At 40.5% G+C, this 21,417-nt stretch overlaps 1 protein-coding gene across 2 annotated transcripts in view; it reads right to left on the reverse strand.

The window, feature by feature from the left end:
• Positions 1–21,417, reverse strand: part of plcb1l (phospholipase C beta 1-like) — a 196,483-nt gene that overhangs the window by 115,665 nt on the left and 59,401 nt on the right. The window contains exons 1-2 of one of the 2 annotated variants that reach the window (XM_028040277.1): positions 15,873–16,324; positions 10,714–10,791 (exon numbers count right to left, since the gene is read on the reverse strand). In XM_028040277.1, the coding sequence (XP_027896078.1) occupies positions 10,714–10,791; positions 15,873–15,971 (177 nt within the window). In that variant the 5' untranslated portion in view covers positions 15,972–16,324. Of the gene's footprint in view, positions 1–10,713; positions 10,792–15,872; positions 16,325–21,417 lie in introns of those variants that run through there. The other variant, XM_028040278.1, reaches the window with a different exon arrangement.

The raw sequence follows: 21,417 nt of genomic DNA on the forward strand, positions 1-21,417 counted from the left end.
AGCCAATAGAGGAGGAAAGCTCCTAATCTGAATTCAGGGAGAAGGTGTGACGCAAACAAAGCTTGCTTAAGGCACTCAGGAAATGTTCGGTCTAAAACGCTTGATAATGTTTTCCTGCTTTTGATTCTGCATTTTTCAAAATGGTTTTTCACTCATCAAAGCTGTAATGCGAGAGCCAGCAATATGACGAACTACCTACATTTACAGCTCTTCACTGCAAACACATTAAATTACATTTTTTAGAATGTCTTTGTTCAGAAAACTAAACCCGATAATAAACTTTAAGACATAAAATCTTAATCTTACACTTAATTTTTTTTTTAAGTCCAGGTTGAATACTTTTCATCCAGTGTTGAGTGTAAGCAATGTCTCGGTTTGTAAACACAGCAACCCAATGGACAGCTGTTACTTAATGTTTGGGTGTGGTTACTATCAACTATGCAACACCAAAATAATATTGTCATTACAGACAAGAAAAAATACAACCACAACCTGTTATTTCAAATAACATAAGCTTTAAATAAAATAAGCAAATAACAAGCTTTAGGAACTATTGAGGAAGAAGATCATTTAATGCTAGCTTTGGACAAAAAGTTTTGGCTCTTTCCTCTTTTTTCTCCCGAGTCCTTGGCGAGTGGCGGCGTCCTGCTAAAACGAAACTAACACAGCGTGTTGACGTCACAGATCACAGAGTTTAATTCATCAACAAAGCTGCAGAGATACAGAGATATGCATTAACTCATAAAAATAAAATAAAGACACACCAGGGGAAGACAAACGAACACAGAACACATAGACAGACAACGGCGCCCAACGTGGAGAGGAAAAAATGGAAAAAACTCTCTCCGCGTGCTCCGTGTAGTAATCTTATATCAAAGAGGAGTTTCCGTATTTTAATATATGCAAAGAAGGCGTTCCGTTGTTCAACCAATCAGAGACCTGTTTTCGGCCCCAAAGAAACCCCGGACACTCCTCTATACAGCTCAGAGGTCTGGTTCTTATCTCAGTATTGGCCACTTCGTGCTCATCTCTGTCTGGCACGAGGAGAGGCGCCAAGAAGTCTCTTGCCCCCTATCGGAATGTAAATTTATTACTCTGTCTTCAGCGGGGGAGGAAAAAGCCCTGCTTGTTTAAATGTCTGCTATTGTCAGCTCTCCCATGCTCAACAGAAAACTGTTCCAATAAAAGTGTTAGCTATACCTTTACACATGTTGTAAGTATTTTAGCACTTAAATAATCATTTTCCTTTACAGAACTAATTACTGAGCTACAAAAGACAGAGGAGGTTCTAAATGTAATCTGGTAGCTTTAAAGTACCTGATCCAGTCATTCTGAAAATAAAATGTCAGACTAACCGATGTCACCAAAATGTGAAATATGATAAAATTTCTTTTCCAAGAGCTTTGTCATATTCATCTCCCTAATATTTCTCATCCACACTCACTCCCTTTCTCTCACTACTGATACAGATGAAATATGGCCTTTGTGTGCCCAGCTGTAACTTGGCAGAGGCCACAATTCACTTTCAGTCGATTGGCTGTAGATTTATACCTTGTCTCTCAACCCCATATAGTTGCTGACGGAGGTGGAGGAGCAGCAGCAGCCTCTGTAATCATGGAAAATTGCTGTGTGGGTAAAAAACAGATGTGTGAGCTCTGCTATGACAGAGCTGGGAGGAAAAGGTGTGTGGTTTTGTTCAAGTGTGTATTAAAGCGCTGGACTCTTGCTGTGCATTAGCTCAATTGGAGCTTCATTCAGAGTCGGCCGTCGCATACCAGCTGCCAACTGTGTAAGTCTGGTTTTGGCCCGGGTTGGCCTGTGTTTCACCTCTGAACATCATTCAGTGCCATACGCTGAGTGCTTGTCAAGGAAACGTCCTGAAATTGGCACACTCCTGAAACATAAATCTCCCAAGAGAAAGTGTTTAACCTTTTGTTACTACCACAGCCTGCTTAGTGGGATGTACACACTCGCATACACACCCCCACTCGCCTGCAGACGGAAACGATGATATCAGTTTCCAAGTGGCAATGTTCCTCAGAATATGAGCGGGCGACGAAAGAGAGAATGTGACATTTCCAAGGTGTATGCTGTCACAAGGCAACCATGGCAACTAAACTAAAAGGCTGTTAATTTAACTGAGTCACTCCACCTCTCAGTGTTGTATTGCTCCATTGCTCCTCCCACTAAAAGCAGCCACAACCACTAGACGTACGAATGTATTTTTAACCTGTGCAGCCACCTGTTCGTGCCTGACATTACCACAGCGTGATTCTAAACAAGTTGAGGACTTTGGGTTTACAGCAGCCTCTGTCAAGTGTTAAGCTAAATATAAGTGTCCATCTTGAAATGGTGTGTATAAATGTGAATCAGAATATCTAGGAAAGGCCTCCTCTTGTTACAATGACTGTAACTGCAGCAATGTAATAAAACAACAAAAAAATTGAATGCAGCTTCAAATGCAGGTAACAATTAAGTGCAAGGATTTTGTTCTTAGCAAATTTTTGCTGGTTTTGGATGAATGTTTTATACACCTTTTAAAGCTGCGCAATAAATTAAACTGAAATTCTCATCACAACATATTGTGAGCACCATGCATTTGCATTTTGTATACTGATAATATATTTGGCCAGATGAATGGATTTGGCCTCTCCTGGATAATGATGGCCGAGAAGGAAAAAAAGTATTGCAATCTTTTTCTTTTTTTAAGGAATTTAAAAAAAAGATAAGGTAAAAACCTAGAATAGGTACATCCTGAAGAACACTCTGTTTAAAACAGTTTAAACATAGTTTTTAATATTGAAGGATATTAAACCAACAACTTCAGTCCGGTAAAGTTCATTCCTCATAATAGAGGTGAAATGGTATATAAATTTTGGGGCACGTTGTGTGTGTGTGTGTGTCATTAATTTTTAATGGCACAGTGTACAAATGGATTTTAATAGTAACTGATCTTTAAAACAGTAGGGCAAGCTAAATATTAAGACCTTCCCTATTGATATCATTATAAAGGCTTTATGAAATGGGTCTAGTAGACAATCCTTTGATATCTCTGCTTTGACAGACTGTTGACATATCGCACTAGCACCAATACCATTTAAACACATTTCAGTTATATTAAACAGTCTTGCATAAGAAAAGGGTAAAGACTAACTTCATCTATGTCAGGATCTGTGTTTTTCTGTGTTTATTTAGAGTTTTCTGTGTCCTTGAGTCTCTTCGTTGTCCTGTCCTCCCCTTGATTGTTCCCAGGTGTGTCTCGTTTCTGTGATTACCCGCCCATGTATTTAACTCCACCTGTGTTCCTTGTTCCTCGTCGGGTCCTTGTCGTTGTCAATGTCTAGTCGTTGTGTCCATCTGCCTGCTGCTCGTTGTTTGGACTGTGTTCCCGTCATTAAAATCATCATTTTCATTTCTACCTGGGTCTCAAGCGTCTGCCTCACCACCTCACACCGCACCGCTTCATGACAGAAGGACCCGACCAGACCGAACGGTGAGGCACGCTATTTTTTTTTTCATCATGGACCCAGTGGAGTTAAAGGAGCTAACTGAAACGATCAGGGAGTACGAGGAGGCAATGGCCAAGCCGTATGCTGCCATCCGACGCCTCGGTTTCGCCATCCGCTTGGGACTGCTGCTGGACTACTGGGTTCCTCGCTTTCCGCACCCGGGGTTTGTGGAGTTGCAGAGTGGGAGCGTAAGGCGGCCCTAGCCGTCATGGCTGGCGAACCTCTGCCTCCCAAGCCGCACAGTTTCTCCGCCAGCCCAGATCCCGCTCCAGTTCCGGGACCAGCAACTCCAGCCGGCGTTCCGGTCGGCGCACCCGAGGCCGAATCAGCCGGCGTTCCAGCCGGCGCACCCGAGGCCGTTCCAGCCGGCGTTCCTGCCGGCGCACCGGAGGCCGTTCCAGCCGGCGCACCCGAGGCCGTTCCAGCCGGCGTTCCTGCCGGCGCACCCGAGGCCGTTCCAGCCGGCGTTCCTGCCGGCGCACCCGAGGCCGTTCCAGCCGGCGTTCCTGCCGGCGCACCCGAGGCCGAATCAGCCGGCGTTCCAGCCGGCGCACCCGAGGCCGAATCAGCCGGCGTTCCAGCCGGCGCACCCGAGGCCGAATCAGCCGGCGTTCCAGCCGGCGCACCCGAGGCCGTTCCAGCCGGCGTTCCAGCCGGCGCACCGGAGGCCGTTCCAGCCGGCGTTCCTGCCGGCGCACCGGAGGCCGTTCCAGCCGGCGTTCCTGCCGGCGCACCGGAGGCCGTTCCAGCCGGCGTTCCTGCCGGCGCACCGGAGGCCGTTCCAGCCGGCGTTCCTGCCGGCGCACCGGAGGCCGTTCCAACCGGCGTTCCTCCCGAGACCGAGACCCCCTGCGTTCCTCCCGAGACCGAGACCCCCTGCGTTCCTCCCGAGACCGAGACCCCCTGCGTTCCTCCCGAGACCGAGACCCCCTGCGTTCCGACCGAGACTCCCAGCGTTCCGACCGAGACTCCCAGCGTTCCGACCGAGACCCTGACCTCCAGCGTTCCGACCGAGACCCTGACCTCCAGCGTTCCGACCGAGACCCTGACCTCCAGCGCTCCGACCGAGACCCCTTGTGCTCCGACCGAGACCCTACCTCGGGGGGCTCGTCATCGCCGTCTGTGGGCGGCCCCCGGGACTCCCCATTGCCACCTCCAGCGCCGCGGACGGCTGCTGGACCGCCTCCGGGGGTCCCGCCTCCGTGGTTCCCGCCTCCAGCGCCGCGGACGGCCGCCGGACCGCCTCCGTGGTTCCCGCCTCCAGCGCCGCGGACGGCCGCCGGACCGCCTCCGTGGTTCCCGCCTCCAGCGCCGCGGACGGCCGCCGGACCGCCTCTGTGGTTCCCGCCTCCTTTGCCTCCGCCCACCCTGTGGGTAGTTTTTTGTTTGTTTATGGACTCTTGGCCCTTCTTGTGTTTCCGCCCACGATGGTGGGTTGTTTTTTGTTTTTCTGGACTCTGGCCCCCCATCCAGCGCCCCTCCGCCCACCCTTGTTGTTTTTTTTTTTTTTTGTGGGCGTCTGGTAGCCGCCCTTGAGGGGGGGGTACTGTCAGGATCTGTGTTTTTCTGTGTTTATTTAGAGTTTTCTGTGTCCTTGAGTCTCTTCGTTGTCCTGTCCTCCCCTTGATTGTTCCCAGGTGTGTCTCGTTTCTGTGATTACCCGCCCATGTATTTAACTCCACCTGTGTTCCTTGTTCCTCGTCGGGTCCTTGTCGTTGTATGTCGTTGTCAATGTCTAGTCGTCGTGTCCATCTGCCTGCTGCTTGTTGTTTGGACTGTGTTCCCGTCATTAAAATCATCATTTTCATTTCTACCTGGGTCTCAAGCGTCTGCCTCACCACCTCACACCGCACCGCTTCATGACAATCTAAAAACTGCAAAGTAACTTAAACGTTGATATTAGTTTCCCAACAAGCAGTAAGGCGTTAAAGAATATCAAGAGGGGTTCTTTTTTCAGTCACAGAAGCAGAAAGGCCGAAACATGGAAGGAAGTATTTTATTAAGTTCTTAACTCTGGCCCCCAAAAATATTTCTTTTCTCGGTTTTCTAACTTAAAACAACTTCTTTATGAGGAAAAAAAAACATGAGTTTTATTAATAACTGAGAAAATTATTATCTGTAAATACACACAACGCTGTTAATACATTCCTTATGTGTGATGGGACGTTATTTATTTGCTTTTTCCACTTGTGAATTTGTGAAAATGTTTATTGAAGCCAGTCTTTCAAAAGAAGAAAGAGACCCTGCAAAAACTAGAAAGAAGCTGTCCGGATGAACTATGAACCAAACACATGCAAACGTGGGAAATTTATTACAGCAATAATTTACATAGTCATGTCCGGAGTGAGAATTTAGCAGCGTGAAGCATAACAACACAGCTAGCACTGCATTCAGCTCTAAACAGTTTACACCTGTAACCAAGCAGAGAAAGTGCAACACCTTGGAGCTACATCAGACTACTGCATTTGAATTCTCCGCAACAGAACCAGCTTTGTCAGAGGTTTTGTTTTGGCAAAAGTCCAATAGCGAAGGGAGGGAAGTGAAAACTCAAATTAAGCTTAGCATTTGATCCAGGCTCTTTGTGGTGAATTGCTGCCATTGACAGGTTACCTACATTTCCTTAAAAAGTCATGTAATGGCTGGATGAATGTGTGTTTTTACTCTTCCACAGGATTTACCACAGAATACTTGAATACCACAATACTAAGGAGAAAAAAGAAAAACTGAAGATCAGAGATGGGAAAAGACATAAGAAAATTTAAGAAATATTTAAATATTGCAAATCTATTTCATGACCAGTATTATCAGGAACATTTTATATAAAAACTGAAAAGTTAATCTAAAGTTCCTTTCTTGTACAAGTGGGTGAAGGTGTGATGCTGCAGTCTGGTACAATTGCAGCTCCAACACAGTTATATAATATTATATTATTTAAAATTAATCCGTGAACAATCATGTTTTCGGAGCTGTGGTTTTTTTTCTTGTTTTGTTTAATGAAAAGTTTAGATGAATTACTCATTTAGATTGTCACACCTGTTAATCATGGAAGGCCTCAAGTACTTTGAGACCATAGGAACAGAAATATTATTCCTTTTTTAGTTTAAAATCTTGTGGTTACATCAGAAAACTGTGTGCTAAAGTTTTCTAACGGGGTCAACAAAGCCTTGTTCTGGCAAGTGTCCATTACTAATGTTCCATGTTTCATTAAGACATTCATAAACTAAAAAGGGGTTTTCTCTCAGGAAGGAACAAGTATTCAAATATTTAAACAACTCTGTAGTTTGGGAATGGGACTTTTTTCCTGCCAAACTGGCTCTAGTACTGGTTTCGAAAAGTAACCATCAAACTTTCACTATAAAACTAGTCCCATCTTAGAACCACCTCTATGCTGGGCCACACAAAAACAAATGTTTATGAGTCACTTGAAATGTGTCCGCCACCACATGCAGAGAAAGATATTAGATTTATTTCAGTCATGGACTTCACAGATGTTTAAAAAAAAAGGAAAATTTCAGATTGAATAAAATGGTACCTTAGACGCATTAAAAATATTTAACCCTGACTGCACTCACTTTTGCATATCGAGACAAACCATATCAGTTCTGACAATCAGTAAAAACACAGAGTTGTATGTTTAACTAGCACCACAGAGAGCTGCACCCAGCCACTCGGATATTTCTATAAACAGTGTTTGCATTTACAATTCTAAACACTGTAGGGTCTTTCAGTAGCAAGAGTTAGAGTCAATAAATCCTGCCTAAAACTGTGTGTTTTACATCCACTTGCACTGCTGTATTAAACTACCAGTCAGGATTTTAAACAACCTTCAAAAACACTGACTGGGTCCTCAAATCTAGGATTGAGGATCCCATGTATGACTGCAAATCATACTAAATGACAAAAATAATAGCAGCAACCCATATTCTAAATGTTAGAATAGGTGAAACATATTACCTACATTACTTACATTGTCACTGTACCCCTGTTTAATTAAGTCATCACCAGTGGAAGAAAGATTTTTAGTGACAAAATAGTGTAGCACCAAGCTGGTTATCCAGCAGTGGAAAATGACTGTAGCTCCTAACTTTTTTTTCACACTCTAGCATCAGGTTTGGTTTAGCACTGGAACCACCAAATCAGCAGCACTCATTTAGGTGAAGCAGCACCTAAATGAGTGCTGCTTCAAGAAGTTCATTACACAGTAAAGCATTAAGTACAGAAAATACCTAAATCCATCAGTGTTAATGACAGTTTAAATGTCAGCGCAGTTGGCACACAGAGTACAATTCTGCTTTGCTTCTGAAGAATCCAAGGAATGCTTTTACTCTGCAGGCCACCACAAACACCCGTAACAACTGGACAGAACATTACAGCTTGTTTAAATCGGTCTGCTGAACAGATGTCTAATACCATAATGAATAAATGTTAGTAAACACATGAGACAAGGCATCTTCACAAACGCATACAAACACACAGTGGCACAAAGCAAGATAGTGGATGCCTTTCTTTATGCCCTAATAGAGTTTTACCTAGGGTTTTGCTTGGTATCAGCTTGAGTTATTATGTGCGAGGCAGGATTGTTCTCAGTGCTGGGAGACTGAGCAGACATCCACATCCATAAATACACACAAGCAGATCCAGACACATTGATGCAAAAGGCTCATCATTCCAACTTCCTGCCTCATAATAGAGGGACAGGAAATAATAGTGAACTAATGCCAACCTGTCCCAGCCTCTCTCAATTTTCTTAGCGAGTAACACTCACAGTTTATCTCTCTCTTGCTCTCTTCCCTTGTTAATTGCTTAATAGAACCGTTCACTTTCCCTGCAGACACTGCCTCTTTTTCCACAGACAGTGTATTATTTACATTAGGCTGGCATCGCATCCTTTGCCTGTTATAAAGCAGGAGTTAGAAGACTCCTTGTGTGCCGAGGTTAAGTCTCGGTCAGCACTCCTGTCTGTGCTCTGCCATCACTGCAGTATAAAATGCTCATCTAGGAAAGCATCAAATCAATTCTTGCTATTAATTAGTCTCCGCCAGACTAACACTGCTGATAAAGTTCTACACATAAATAGAACAGGAACACATTATGTCTATCAAGCTGTTTGGAGGCGTTGGACAAGCTGATCTATGTTCAAATCACTAAAGTAATCAAGTCCCTGAGCTCAACAGCTGTACTGCATATCCAAATAAACAGAACAAACTGGGAGTAGTGCAAATTATGCCCACTTTTACCAAAGTAAGCTAGGAGGAAGTGTTTTGTCACATCGGAGGTACTGTTAAAAAGCCCATCTAGGGACAAGTGCTGAGAATTAGCTGTTGCTATTGCTATTGCACTACGACGCAAACATGGGACTGTTGTTCTGTTCAGTTTGTCTATGTCGATGTGTGTCTGTCCCTATCAAATAAACTTAATAATAATAATCAACATTAGCATTATCAGCAGAGGTAATTTCACAACATTGCTCCTGGTGTCTTTCAGTAATAACTGAAGGCACAAAACAACAGAGTATTCACACAGGTGTCATGTTAAGCACTCTGGGTGAAACAGTTAGAATTTCTCTCTTTCTCAACACAGTTTTTTTTACTGTTTAAGTTACACCTTCTTTTGTGGGAACAGATCAATTTGGCCAAGCACACAGTGGCAGGCAACTGGAAGGCACAACCATAGAAAGTGCAGTCCAGTCTGGATCTGGGTGTGTGTGTTTTTTTCAATATAAACACACTAAAGGTACCCTGTGTTTGTAGTAAACATAGCCCAAGAGTTTGTAACAGATCTCCAACTCATAAAGATGTCTGACAAGATAGATTAATGAGGCCACAACGAAAACAGAGTGTCACCACACAGTTCACTTTTCAGTACTGTATTCAACATAATGGCCGGACAGTGGATTGTAAAGTGGTAGGAGTAGCTGAAGTTATTGCTTGTTACCACCAGATCATGATTTTTGATTTGGTAATGTTTGAGTTTTCAAAGAATGAAGCACACTACCATGGTACATAAAGGTTGTTTTCTAAAATTATGGTTTCATGCCGCTGTTTTCATACAGATGTGACGGTTTAAGTCCTTCTTAATAAGATGCCACAAAAAATGCAAAAGGACAAGCGTGTGGATTATTGTGTAACACATTTCTGCCACTCCCCCACATGTTGCTGCACTCTACCAGCCAGATGGCTGAAAGAATCCTGCACTTTTCTTTCCTCGCTTGGAAGACAAATATACTGTAGTTGTTTGCAAAGATTTCCCACAGCAAAAAATACTGACACTCGTTGTACACAAACAAAAACAACACAATTGATCACTTTTATTAAGGTAGCTTAGACCAACTGATTAACCAGCTATTATCCACTTCTTGTTACTCTTTAAAGAGTAAAATAATGAAAAGGTATAGATCGTCCTTCTTAACTTAAATGGTAGTTTGTCCATATACCTTCTTTTGCCTACAAATCAAAATAGTAAATCAAGAAATAAATGCTTTGTACAACAGCAATGTTTTGATAAACAGTAATGATTATTACGTTAAAATAGTTTAGCAATAGGAGGAACATTTGTTTCTTTATAGTTTAAATAAAAGCAATGAAAACACAATGTACTCTGAGGTTTACATTTTTCAGATGAAAGTTTTATAACGTTAAAGAAATATGGTATGTCTACCTTTGGTTATCATAACGTGGGAATCTCATGACAGCCTCCTATTATTTAACCTGCATCATGCAAGACTACATTATAGATGGTTTTTAAGCACAAAGGGCTATCTTACCTTTGTAGCCTGCAGATAAATATTTATATTACTTCTTAACTTTGACACTTGTTCAAATTTAAGCCCGAGTCTGATTTTTTATTTTTAAAAGAGCAACTGCAACACCTACAATCTGTTCTTCACAATTTGCCGTTTTGCCCATAGTCTGATTGTTAACATAGTAACAAATGCCTGTGATAGTTTGTCCTTGCTTTGCATCCATCAAAGCACACACAAAGCCTTCAGACTAGTAATAACACAAAAAATACACAGGATTCCAATCTAATTGTAAGTTTTGATCATTTCACAACAGAAATGTGGAAAACAACTGTTTATGCTGCTGCAACAATAACTAAATGTTATATAAACCTAATAGAGGAATGTTGTTTTCTTGCAGCTTTGTAAGCATGTAGGTCAAGATTCAGACTAAAAACCCTCCAACTTCAAAAGCTGGTGTTTTACCTTGTTCTGGTCAATCCAGTACAGGAAGTAGCCTTTGGGGTCAACCGTTAGAGTCACAGGGGTCACAGTGGTAGAATCCTGTAGTAAGAAAGACAAGACATCTGGAGTCAATCAGTGTGTCACCATGTAACACTGCACCTCTCTTATGGCTTATACGCAAGTACATATGACGGGATATTCCCTGGGGTAAACCGGTTAATTTTCCTGTCAGCATCAAAGCATACTTTTTTTCTAACAACACTTGCATTCCAGTCTGAAATGACATTAAAACCACTGTTTATGTTGCACTTTACACACAATCCTTTCCTTATAGGGTACTTTTCAATTCATGATAAGGCACTGCCACAAATGACCAGCTCACTGGCGTGTGAGTGTATTTGCTGCGGCTGCATTCATGGCTGCAGGTTGTTTTAAAGCTGATGTTACCATTTCCTTCTTGCAAAGGGGAAATGCTTTCCCACAGCTTCTACATAAAGACAGTACCATGTTTCACAGACACAATTTGACCCTGAGGCGCACATGGCAACGCCACATATTATTGGATGCCGCTATAAAAAGAAAGAGGCTTTGCCCTTTTTCTTCCCCAGCATCGCATTGTGGCAGCAGTTCAGCTGAACAGCAGCATATTGTCCTCTTCAATCAGACATATCTGTGATATCCGGGAAATCAAACCACATTTGCTGCACGGAGCAACAAAATCTTCAAAGTGTCTTCATGAGGCAACTAATGAGGTCCCTAACACAACATTTGGAGGCAGAACTAATGGTGAGAATGTGCTACACATATCTATTTGTGTGACCCCATGCCACTTAAAGTTCAACATATCATGAAACCATTTGACTGGGAGATTGTAGACCTCAGATCCAACAGTACTGTGGTAGAGAGAACAATAATAATTTTATTGTGTTGAAATAAAATTACTTCAACATAATACAAAAATCGCATTTCCTCCATGACTGAGCAATACTAAGATCCATGTGGACACTGAAGGGGTAAGAGGGAAAGCGAATACTGTACAGGAAGAAAAGACTTGAGTGAAAAGTGAATGAATGACATATTCTGAGTTAGAACTTGTAAAGTGTTGTATCAGAAGCATTTGCTATAGGGATGCTAATTTTGGCAACTCAACATTCACTTGAAATCTAATAAAGACTTGTAAGTATCAGTTTTGGTTGTGCACGCATGATTGCACAATCTTTGTAGGCTTGACTGAGTGAGAAAAACCTGCATGGGGCGAAGGCAGAACACCCCGCTTTATGTTAGCGTTTAGTAAAGTGGCATGCAAGCCTATTCATACTTTTGCTTTCATTTGTTGGTGCGTTACATCCACCACCCCAATTTATTTGAAACTGCAGGTGATAGAAAAATACGGAGTAGCAGAAAATTGTGAATGGTGAAAGAAAATTATAAATAGGAAAGTGCACATTTATATTTCTTGTTTATATGGATATTTATTACGAAATGCATTTTCAACTGCATTGAAGTCTGGACTTTGAATAGGCCACAGTATTTCAGGATGCTTTCATCTAACTTCGGTTATGAGTTTATGTTTGTTGTCCAGATGAAGGTAAAACTTCACCCTTGGCCCAGTCTTGTGTAGCCTTTAACAGATTTAGTCCTGAATTAGCTCCAACTATCTTTCTATCAATGCTGACAAGCCTCCCTGTCCCTATAAAGAAGCATCTCCACAACATGAAGCTGTCACCATGACATTTTATTATGGTAAGCTCAAATGGATGTGAAGTGTTACAATTTTGTAACAAATAGTGTAATTAGCTGACATCTGAAGACAGTTTGTTGCACTTCAAGTTTTTTTGTTGGGCATCAGGATAAAAGGAGCATCACTATTTAGATTTCCATTCTCCCGATATACTCATTTGTGATAGTCTACATAAAATCTTCATAAAAGTCACTGTCTTCTTCATAAAAGTCACTGTCTGCCTTTTAGTTCCTCCAACTCCACTTTTACAGATAAATATAAATTTCCTGTACTCAATAAACAGTGCAGTGATCTCTAGTGATTCCTAGAAAATGAATTAATAATGAAGTGGATCAACTTTTCGTAAAAACGTTCACATTTCCATTAAACCGGTTCAAGCATTTATGCAGTGGGACAGGATGTGGCATTTGATGGATTGGTTCTGATGTTAGTGGAAGGAATAAAGGATGGTTTGTGAGCTCTGGGAATCAACCTAATGATGTGAGAGCGGTCATTTTCACCAGCTTCTTAATGTCTTAACTCTCCATGGCCACCATAACAAACACATTAAGCCATTATGGGCTCTAAGTGAAGATTTTGTCTTGGGACTGAAAATAAAAAAAACCACACAGAAACTTCCGGTGGTTTGTATTATTGCATTTCATTTTTCTAAAAAAAACAAAACAAAACAAAAAAACAACTGTTGTGTATTCCTCTTGCTTTCAACAAATTTCTATTGTTTCTGGTGAGCCAAGAATGAGCATTTCCCATCTGCTTTTAGTTTAGCTTTTTTTATTATTATTATTGTCATTTGTCTGGACAACCTTAGCAAGCTGTGGTCTTATTTTTGTCAAACGAAGGGCAGAATGAATGACAAAAGTACAAACCCTGAGATCACTTATCCCTGCCAAGAAACACTGTCATTATTCTTTTTAGCGAAGCATCTGTGCCATTAGCGCTCACCTAAGGGGGAATGTTATTGAGGAGATTTGAGTTCTGCACATTGCTGGTCTGTCTCCTAATGACATATCCTGCTACTTTCACTGGATTTTAAGCTCCCTTGTGCAGACAGATAAGATCTCTTTCAGAGTGCATCATACAAAAAATGGGGATGATTCCAAAGTAACCTTTTTACTTTACATTACTGATCCAGTAAAGTGTATACATATCTTCCAAAAATCATAATGACAAATTAGGTTTCGTCTTAGCCTCCATTTATCAGTACAGGTGCACCTAGAAATCGACTAGTTTTTAGCTTAAAATCCTGATCAATAAATGACTTATCAGATATTGATTACTGATTAGTAAATGCATCATGGCAGTATCACATCCTGATGAAAAAAATGCTTTGAAATATGAAAGACATTACTAAAGGAAGTGCAGTGTTTAAAAGTTGTTAGATAAAAGAAGCTTTTTGAAATAAAACTTTTTTTTGGAAAATGTCTTCTGCTCATACAGGCAATGGGATAGTGAGAGTAATACTTCCAGCAGATAACAAGAAGACTGAATTTTTCACAGGAAAGTTGTTTGGTTTGATCATGTTGAGCTTTCAGCTTTTGTCTGAACTGATGACACCTTTTTAAAAGTTATTATAGTCAACAGTTCAATTTAAAATGACTGAAACGGTTCAATAGAAAAGTAAAATGTCTGACTGCCTTAGTTAAAACAAATAACATGCCTCCACCTTTCTGTGGGACTTTTGCAAACATTTAGAGGTGATCAGATTGTCATTTCTTCCCCTAACAGTCTTGCGCTGGAGTTTACTTCAGTTTCTCATACTGCCTGCTTTTCCATAAAATCATAGCTGCTGTTCATATATAATGTTATTGTATGTGATTTCTGCACCCTGAACAAATTTTACATCATTCATGTGCCTAGCGAGAAGCACAAAATTTAATTTTCAGCAAAGTAGAAGCATAGATAAATAAAACCCACATCAGAGGAAAGCAGTAAATGAAAGAGGTACATCCATATTGTGTTTCTTGTGACCTACACAATTCCGTGTGGGGAAAAAAATTGGAGAGAAGCCCCAAACCCAAAGCTGTGATAAGAAGAAAAAAAAAATCATTTAATTCTTCTCCACTTTCAATTCATTAATTGGGCTCCCTATTCCACAGTGATTCTTTCCATGAAATGACACAGGGAGGAAATGGGAAGGACCTGGATGGGAAATGACCCGGAGAAAGTATCAGTGGGTATGTCTGTATTTCACAGGAAAGGCCTGGCAGGCATTTGGCTCTGGAGATACAACTGCATGTGCCAAAGGCTGCAAACAGGCCTGTTTGAGGAAACGACTCACATTTGACTCACACTTGACGCCCCTTTTTACAACAAAGACAAAGCTGATGGAATGACCACTTTTTGGCAATTAAATTAAAGTGTTTCACAAGTCCTCTGATGATTGACAGAGTGGAATGTTTGCGAATGTGCACGATTTCCTCACTGCCGTCTGGACTGACTGTATTCGCACTTCTGCAACCCTCATCCATCTGTGCTGTGCTTGGCTCACCTGGAGTCAAATAAGATAACAAGCATTTTCACCAAGAGGCTCATGAATTTATATTTCAAGATGGCCATAAATTAAAAGCAAGATCATTTATTAAGGGCACTATAAAGTATACATGAACTGTGAATTAAACAAATTTCAGATTTCTTTCACTAATAATTAAAGTACCGCACTACTTAAAGCTCATTTTCAGGTGCTTTTATTAGAGGAAAAAATATTCCAGGAAAAGGAAAAAACATGTTTCAAAGATAAATAATCGCATGCAAACCCTCACAGTACACACAGGCCTGCACCCAGGTTGAGGGAAGAAAAGAAAAGCACAGTTATTCAAATTGGTTGTAACTGGATCACAACAAAAGTCCCTTTCAAATTCTACTTTTGATGTCAGCATGGAAGAAAATAAGAAAGACGTTTAACTTGAACTTAATCTGAAGAGTGGCAGCTTTATCTGAAGTCAGTGCAAGATTATTAAAGGAGGGTGTTCATCTATTTCTTGAGAAAGAGGATTTGGTTTGAAATTTGACTTAACTTGCGTCTTTTCATATCAACTACAGTGCTGGTGTTTAAATAAACCCATAAAAATAAAGTGAGCAAGCAGAAGTAAGATAAGCTGTGAAATGTCAATTTCATTGATGCACGAGCTTTGGAAAAGGCACGTGCACTCACTCGCGTGTACTCCTACAAATACTCTGCATTAAGATGTAAACAAAGCGCCTGTCAGGGTGCTGCATTCTTGCAGCATTCCTAGATTAAAGCATGAAGGTAAAGCACTGAGCCCCTGTCACTGCGGTCCCCACTGCAAATAAATCTACCCGCTATGTTGTTGCATGAGTCGTTTATAGATTGTGTATGCTACATTGGACCATGTGCATGCAAATAAAGCTAATAGAAATTATGCAGAGATGTCGTCATAATTTTTTTTAAATACTGCTGGTGTGTCTATCCATTACTTACATCATCCCATTTCATAAATTTGCTGCCCTTTCGGAGGCACTCCGGCACGGACACTGGCTTGAGCTGCAACGCATGAACTCCAGGCTGTGCCCCAGCCATTGACTCATCCACTCCTCTCGACGCACGGCACGGCCAGAAATGTACCTCTTCCCTCTGTTCTTCTTTTATGTCTCCACGTCTCCCCCCCTTTTAAAAAAAAAAAAAATCCTCTCAAAACGCCAGCAGACGGAAACCCACTATCACTACTGCTTGTAGTATGTCATGCCCGCAGTGGCGGCGGCGGCGGCGGTAGCGGTGGCGCGTTTCGGTTTTGGAGAGCTGGAGAGACAGGCGCAGGCGCAGCGGAGCGGAGCCACTGACTGACTGACTGAACGACTGAGTGACATGCAGCTAAAAACGAGCTTCAGAGAGAGACAGAACAGCGGAGAAGGAGGGAGGCATCTGAATGAGTTTCACGTCTGGTTTGAAATTGGAGCTACAAGTCAATACCAGGATAGAATCGATGCTTTAAGTGTTCTGGCGCCTCCGTGTGTCCGTGGCAGTACGATGCGCGCGCACTGGCCCCAAGTTGATAAATTAGATGTTATAGTAGCAGCAGGTGCACACAAGGCTGACACTATAATAACGCTATAATAGCAAGAACAATATTTTTTTCCCGTTTTGGTAAATGGCAGGATGCGCTTTTATGATGAAGACTGTAGAGGGGGAAATGAAAAATTAAATTTTTCCTCCAGCCAAATCTTCATCACAAATTAGATCATGGAAAACTTAATTTATTTTAGTAATTCAAAAAGTCAGACTCAGATATAACATATTTAATATTCATTCACACATAGAATGAAATGTTTCAATGAAAGCTAATAAACCCAAAAAACAATTTCTCTGTCACAGATCAACTAAACACCTATTTAAAAGGTTTGTCTACACCGTGTTCCAAATTATTATGCAAGTGATACTTTCTCAGTATAATTTTCAAGTCATGAACTATTACAGTATAAATCAAATTTTACTGAACAAAGCTCCCCATGAAAAAAGTTTGTTGTTTTTTTTTTTTTAATAAAAACTCATAAAGCACTGTTCCAAATTATTATGCACAGCAGATTTTCTAAACATTTTATGGATTATAAAGAACTGCAAACGGTCGTTCTTTGAATGTGCAGCATTAAGTGGTCACATGTACTAAAATCAAAAGCTATTCCAATCAAAAACATCTTAACAGACTGAGTTACATGTTAACATAGGACCCCTTTGATATCACAGCACAATTCTTGCATCCATTGAACTTGTGAGTTTGTGGAAAGTTTCTGCTTGAATTTCTTTGCAGGATGTCAGAAAACCTTCCCACAGCTGCTGTTTTGATATGAACTGCATTCCACCCTCAGATCTTCTGCTTGAGGAAACTCCAAAGGTTCTCAATAGAGTTGAGGTCAGAGGAAGATTGTGACCAAACCATGAGTTTCTCCCCTTTTATGCCCATTGCAGCCAATGACACAGTGATACTTCTTGCAGCATGAGATGGTGCATTGTCATGGATGAAGATGATTTTGCTACTGAAGGTACGGCTCTTCTTTTTGAACCATGAAAGAAAGTGATCAGTAAGAATTGGTGTGAGTTTGAGGTCAGCAGCCCCATTAGAATTATATTTACTAAGAAATAAATTACCATGTTCAAAGCATTTTGAGCTGTTTTAAGTATTTTCTTAGCAGAGCTTGGCATCCTTATGATTTTTCATTCTTTATCAGTATTAAAGTGAAAGAAAATTATGCTCCCTCTTAATTGAAGAAGTCACTCTGCTCCCATTAGACAGAACGCACATTGACTTTTGTTTCAGTGCCCACACTCTGCTCTAAGCATCTTTATTTTTTCATGACTGACTTCTTCAAAGTTGTGTGAGTCAAGGCAGTCTAACTGCCTTGGGGACTTTTTTGGGCTGTAACTCTCTTTTTAAATAAAACATTAAAGTCCTCGAGGCTTTGCATGACCAACTGTTTTTTCTTTTCTTTTCTTTCTGCTATTTGAAAAAGGGGAGAAAAACAATTACGTTTTATGTCATGTATGTTGTTCTCCCTTTGTGTTGTTCTGGTCAATCACTGACTGTGAAACGGCAGCCAGTTCAGCCCTACTGAAATCAACCTTCTACATTAAGACCAACCCTTCATTACCTGGATCTAAATGAATGTGACAGAACAAGCCAGATGTTGAAGAAAAACATCTGGACAGCAGCACAAGAAAGCAAGAGATTGATGTGGAGAGAAATGGAAGAATGCAATGTCACGACTAAGATATTCAAATACTTTTGTACCGCAAATGATTCAGTATCCTTCTTGTATTAAAAATTGATATGGAAGATGTGTTTTCTTTTCAGCCTTGAGGTTTTGAGAAACTTTAAAATGCACTGCAGCATTCACACACAAAAAAATCTAAAGAGAAAAACTGCAAAAGACATCTAAGATATTTCCAATATTTTAGTTCTGATTTTTGTATCAACTTGGATAGTTTCATTTTATCTCATCTTCATTTTTTTTTTCTCTGAAGAGCTTTTGCGGCGCTAGTGGGTCATAATTTTTTTTTCGACAGTGGCCAGACAGGAAGGAGGGTGAGGAGAGGGGGGGAAGACATGCGGCAAAGGTCGTCAGGACCGGGAGTCGAACCCGCGACGTCCGCGTCGAGGACTAAGGCCTCCAAACGTGGGGCGTGCTAACCCCCTGCGCCACCACAGCACGCCCCCATTTTATTTAATCTTGTCCATTAGATTGAAGAGAAAATGTAGTTTGTGCAGTTTTTGTGTGACTTTACAAAACACTTATTCTTGAGCAGATGACTAGTAATTCAAAAGAAAGCATAATTTGTATATATATAGCTATCATAGAGGTGTTTATAGAATATCGTGAGACACTGTCTCACTGTTTGACAGTAGGTTCCAATTTTCCTGTTTTTGGTTAGTTAGAATGACTAAGATTTATGATAAATGTAAAAACAATTAGCAGTTGTTTTTTTTATTCAAATGTCTATACACATTTACTTATTTGTTGGAAGTGTCTTTTAAGCCCTGTATCTTGGATCAAACATTTCAGGTATCCTTCAACACGTTTTTGACAACGGTGGGCTGGAACTGTGGCCCGTTCTTTGGACAGACGTCCAAAGACTCTTGCTTATACTAATTTTTTCTGCTCTCCACAAAGATTTTCCATTAAACTTATAGGTATTTTTTATGACCACTGCAAAATTCTGTCTTTTTAAAATCGTAACTGATTTGCAGCTGGGTTTAGGTTATTTGTCCATTTGAGAGACCAGTTAGTTCTCTGACATTAACTTCCTTGATGATGTTTTGAGATGCTGCTTCAGTCTTTCCTTGTTATGGTCATAATGGTCTATTTTGTGAAATGCAGCAATCAAACCTGAAGCAAAGCATCCACACATGATGTTGCCTTCCCTTTAGTTCAGTGTAGGAATAATGTTTTCAGGCTTGCACGCCTCCTGCACGTTAATCTGGCTTTTAATGATGGTCATTAATGCCAATTATCTCTACTTTCATCCAACCAGAGGAAATGGCTTGAAAAAATTATATGCTTTGGCTTTTTACTTTGGTTCTGAAGTACTTCTTGGAAGACTGCACCCATGCTGATACAGAACTCTTTTTACTTTGGAAAATGACACCACTCTCTTACTAGTATCAGCCAGCGTCTTGACCGCGACCATTCCTTTAGTTTTGCGATTGATGCACAGATTTTGTATCAACACATCTCAGAAGTATGACAGGAGTATGTCAGCAATAAATCATTCATTTTATTCTTGCCTCTAGCAAATGAAGAAATGATTTTGGGTTAGCTTGACAAGAAAAGTTTAGTCTAAATCAATGCCTAAGAGATTATTGTTAATTAAATGTGTGTCTTTTTAGACAGTGTATGTAAACATCTGGTATCAATGGTATTTCTAATCTCCTGCCTTTACTTCAAAATATACCTAAATACTTTTCTGATAGAAGGGAAACTTCACTAAAAAGAGGTTTTCAGTCTTCAAATAGGGCAGAACAAACAAGATTTCCAACATTACAGGGCCTTCAAGCAACTTTTGCTGAACAGGCAAAGGCCTTTACTGCCCATCCAATTGAAGGGAAACTGGAGTGCTTTGTACAAAGCAAATCATAATTACAATTGGCGAAGACTATAGTCTGGAGCCATGAAGCATGCAGCTGAATAATGTTGTTTTCTGCAGGGCTTGTGTTAAAAAAAACAAACTCCTTTTGTGTGTACAAATCCGAAAGTGCTGATTTCTGACTTGTGTTTGAAATAAAAGAAAGAAGTGTTCACTGAACAGAAGTAATTTAGAGCAGTTAGAAAAGGCTGATGACCATGACAAATTAGATGAATGCTATTACATTTTTATAGAGTAGGTACCTTTTGGCTTGCTTCTTATTTAAAAAAACTATTGTTATGCATTTAAGTCAAGGTTCAATCTTTTAGGTTCACGTGTGTAAGATTATCCACACTGTGAAGGTTGCAGACAGTGACTCTCCTCCTGAGCAGATCCTTGGAATAAAGGGCTAATGTGAAGAGCTTTGTCTCCAAAGCTTCATATTTGGAGACAAAAAAGATGAGCAGTGACAGTGTGCTATTGTTACATGAACACAAAGAAGCAGGTGTTCTTAAACAAGCAGCTTTCAGCACTTTCAATATCAATATTATCTCAGGAAGTTGCCCATTTAGCATTCCTTTAACTAATGGGGATTATAAATTCATCATACAAACGCATCATATTACACCGATGTATGCTGCTATCTCTTTAGATTCAAAGTATTTGGATCTATACAAGAACAATGCAGTGTTTAATTTTCCTACAAAGTGTAGCTTTCAGCACAATAGCATTTCTCTATCAGCTACATTGTAAAAATCAATCAAAAATAATTCATTCAAACATTTGCTATTTCCATTCTTTCCTACAGGAGGTAGGAAGGGAACTGAAGCCAATCACCGCTGATGCACGGGGAGAATAAGTGCAGTCCCTACATAGGTTGACCCAGCAGCATACATGTAAGCACACTGTATGCATAATGCTTTATTTTACAATGTTCTAAAAAGAGAGGGCCAAAATACATTTAACATCTGGTAAAAGATGCTTAAAAATGCTTGTTGTGTGTTGGTGCGGTTAAGTGTGACACATCAGTAATGTTTGCTAATCTGAGGTAGTATTTGTATTTGCCATTTACTGGAGAAAATTTATTTGCATGAAATATTTGTGCTCAGTGTTTGAGTTTTACAAAAGCAAAAGCTCATTCATTGTTACTTAATGAAATAGTTGAATGAATATTTCAGAACTCTATTTCCATAAAACTTTTGCATTCAGGAAATAAAGAAAAGAGACAAACATATTTTTGAAACACTTGTCTGACAGGAGTTTGAAGTAGGTCCATGGAGAACAAACAAACCTGGCACAAAAGGTCCAAGCCAAAGTAAAAGCAGATTTAATCTGTCTTTAAATTTCTCTAAGAAGTGAGAGTGGGCATGTGTGACTGTCTCTCTGCTGTCCTGTGGTGGACCGGAGACCT

Source organism: Xiphophorus couchianus, chromosome 15 (genome assembly GCF_001444195.1).
Source record: "Xiphophorus couchianus chromosome 15, X_couchianus-1.0, whole genome shotgun sequence".
Lineage (NCBI taxonomy): Eukaryota > Metazoa > Chordata > Actinopteri > Cyprinodontiformes > Poeciliidae > Xiphophorus > Xiphophorus couchianus.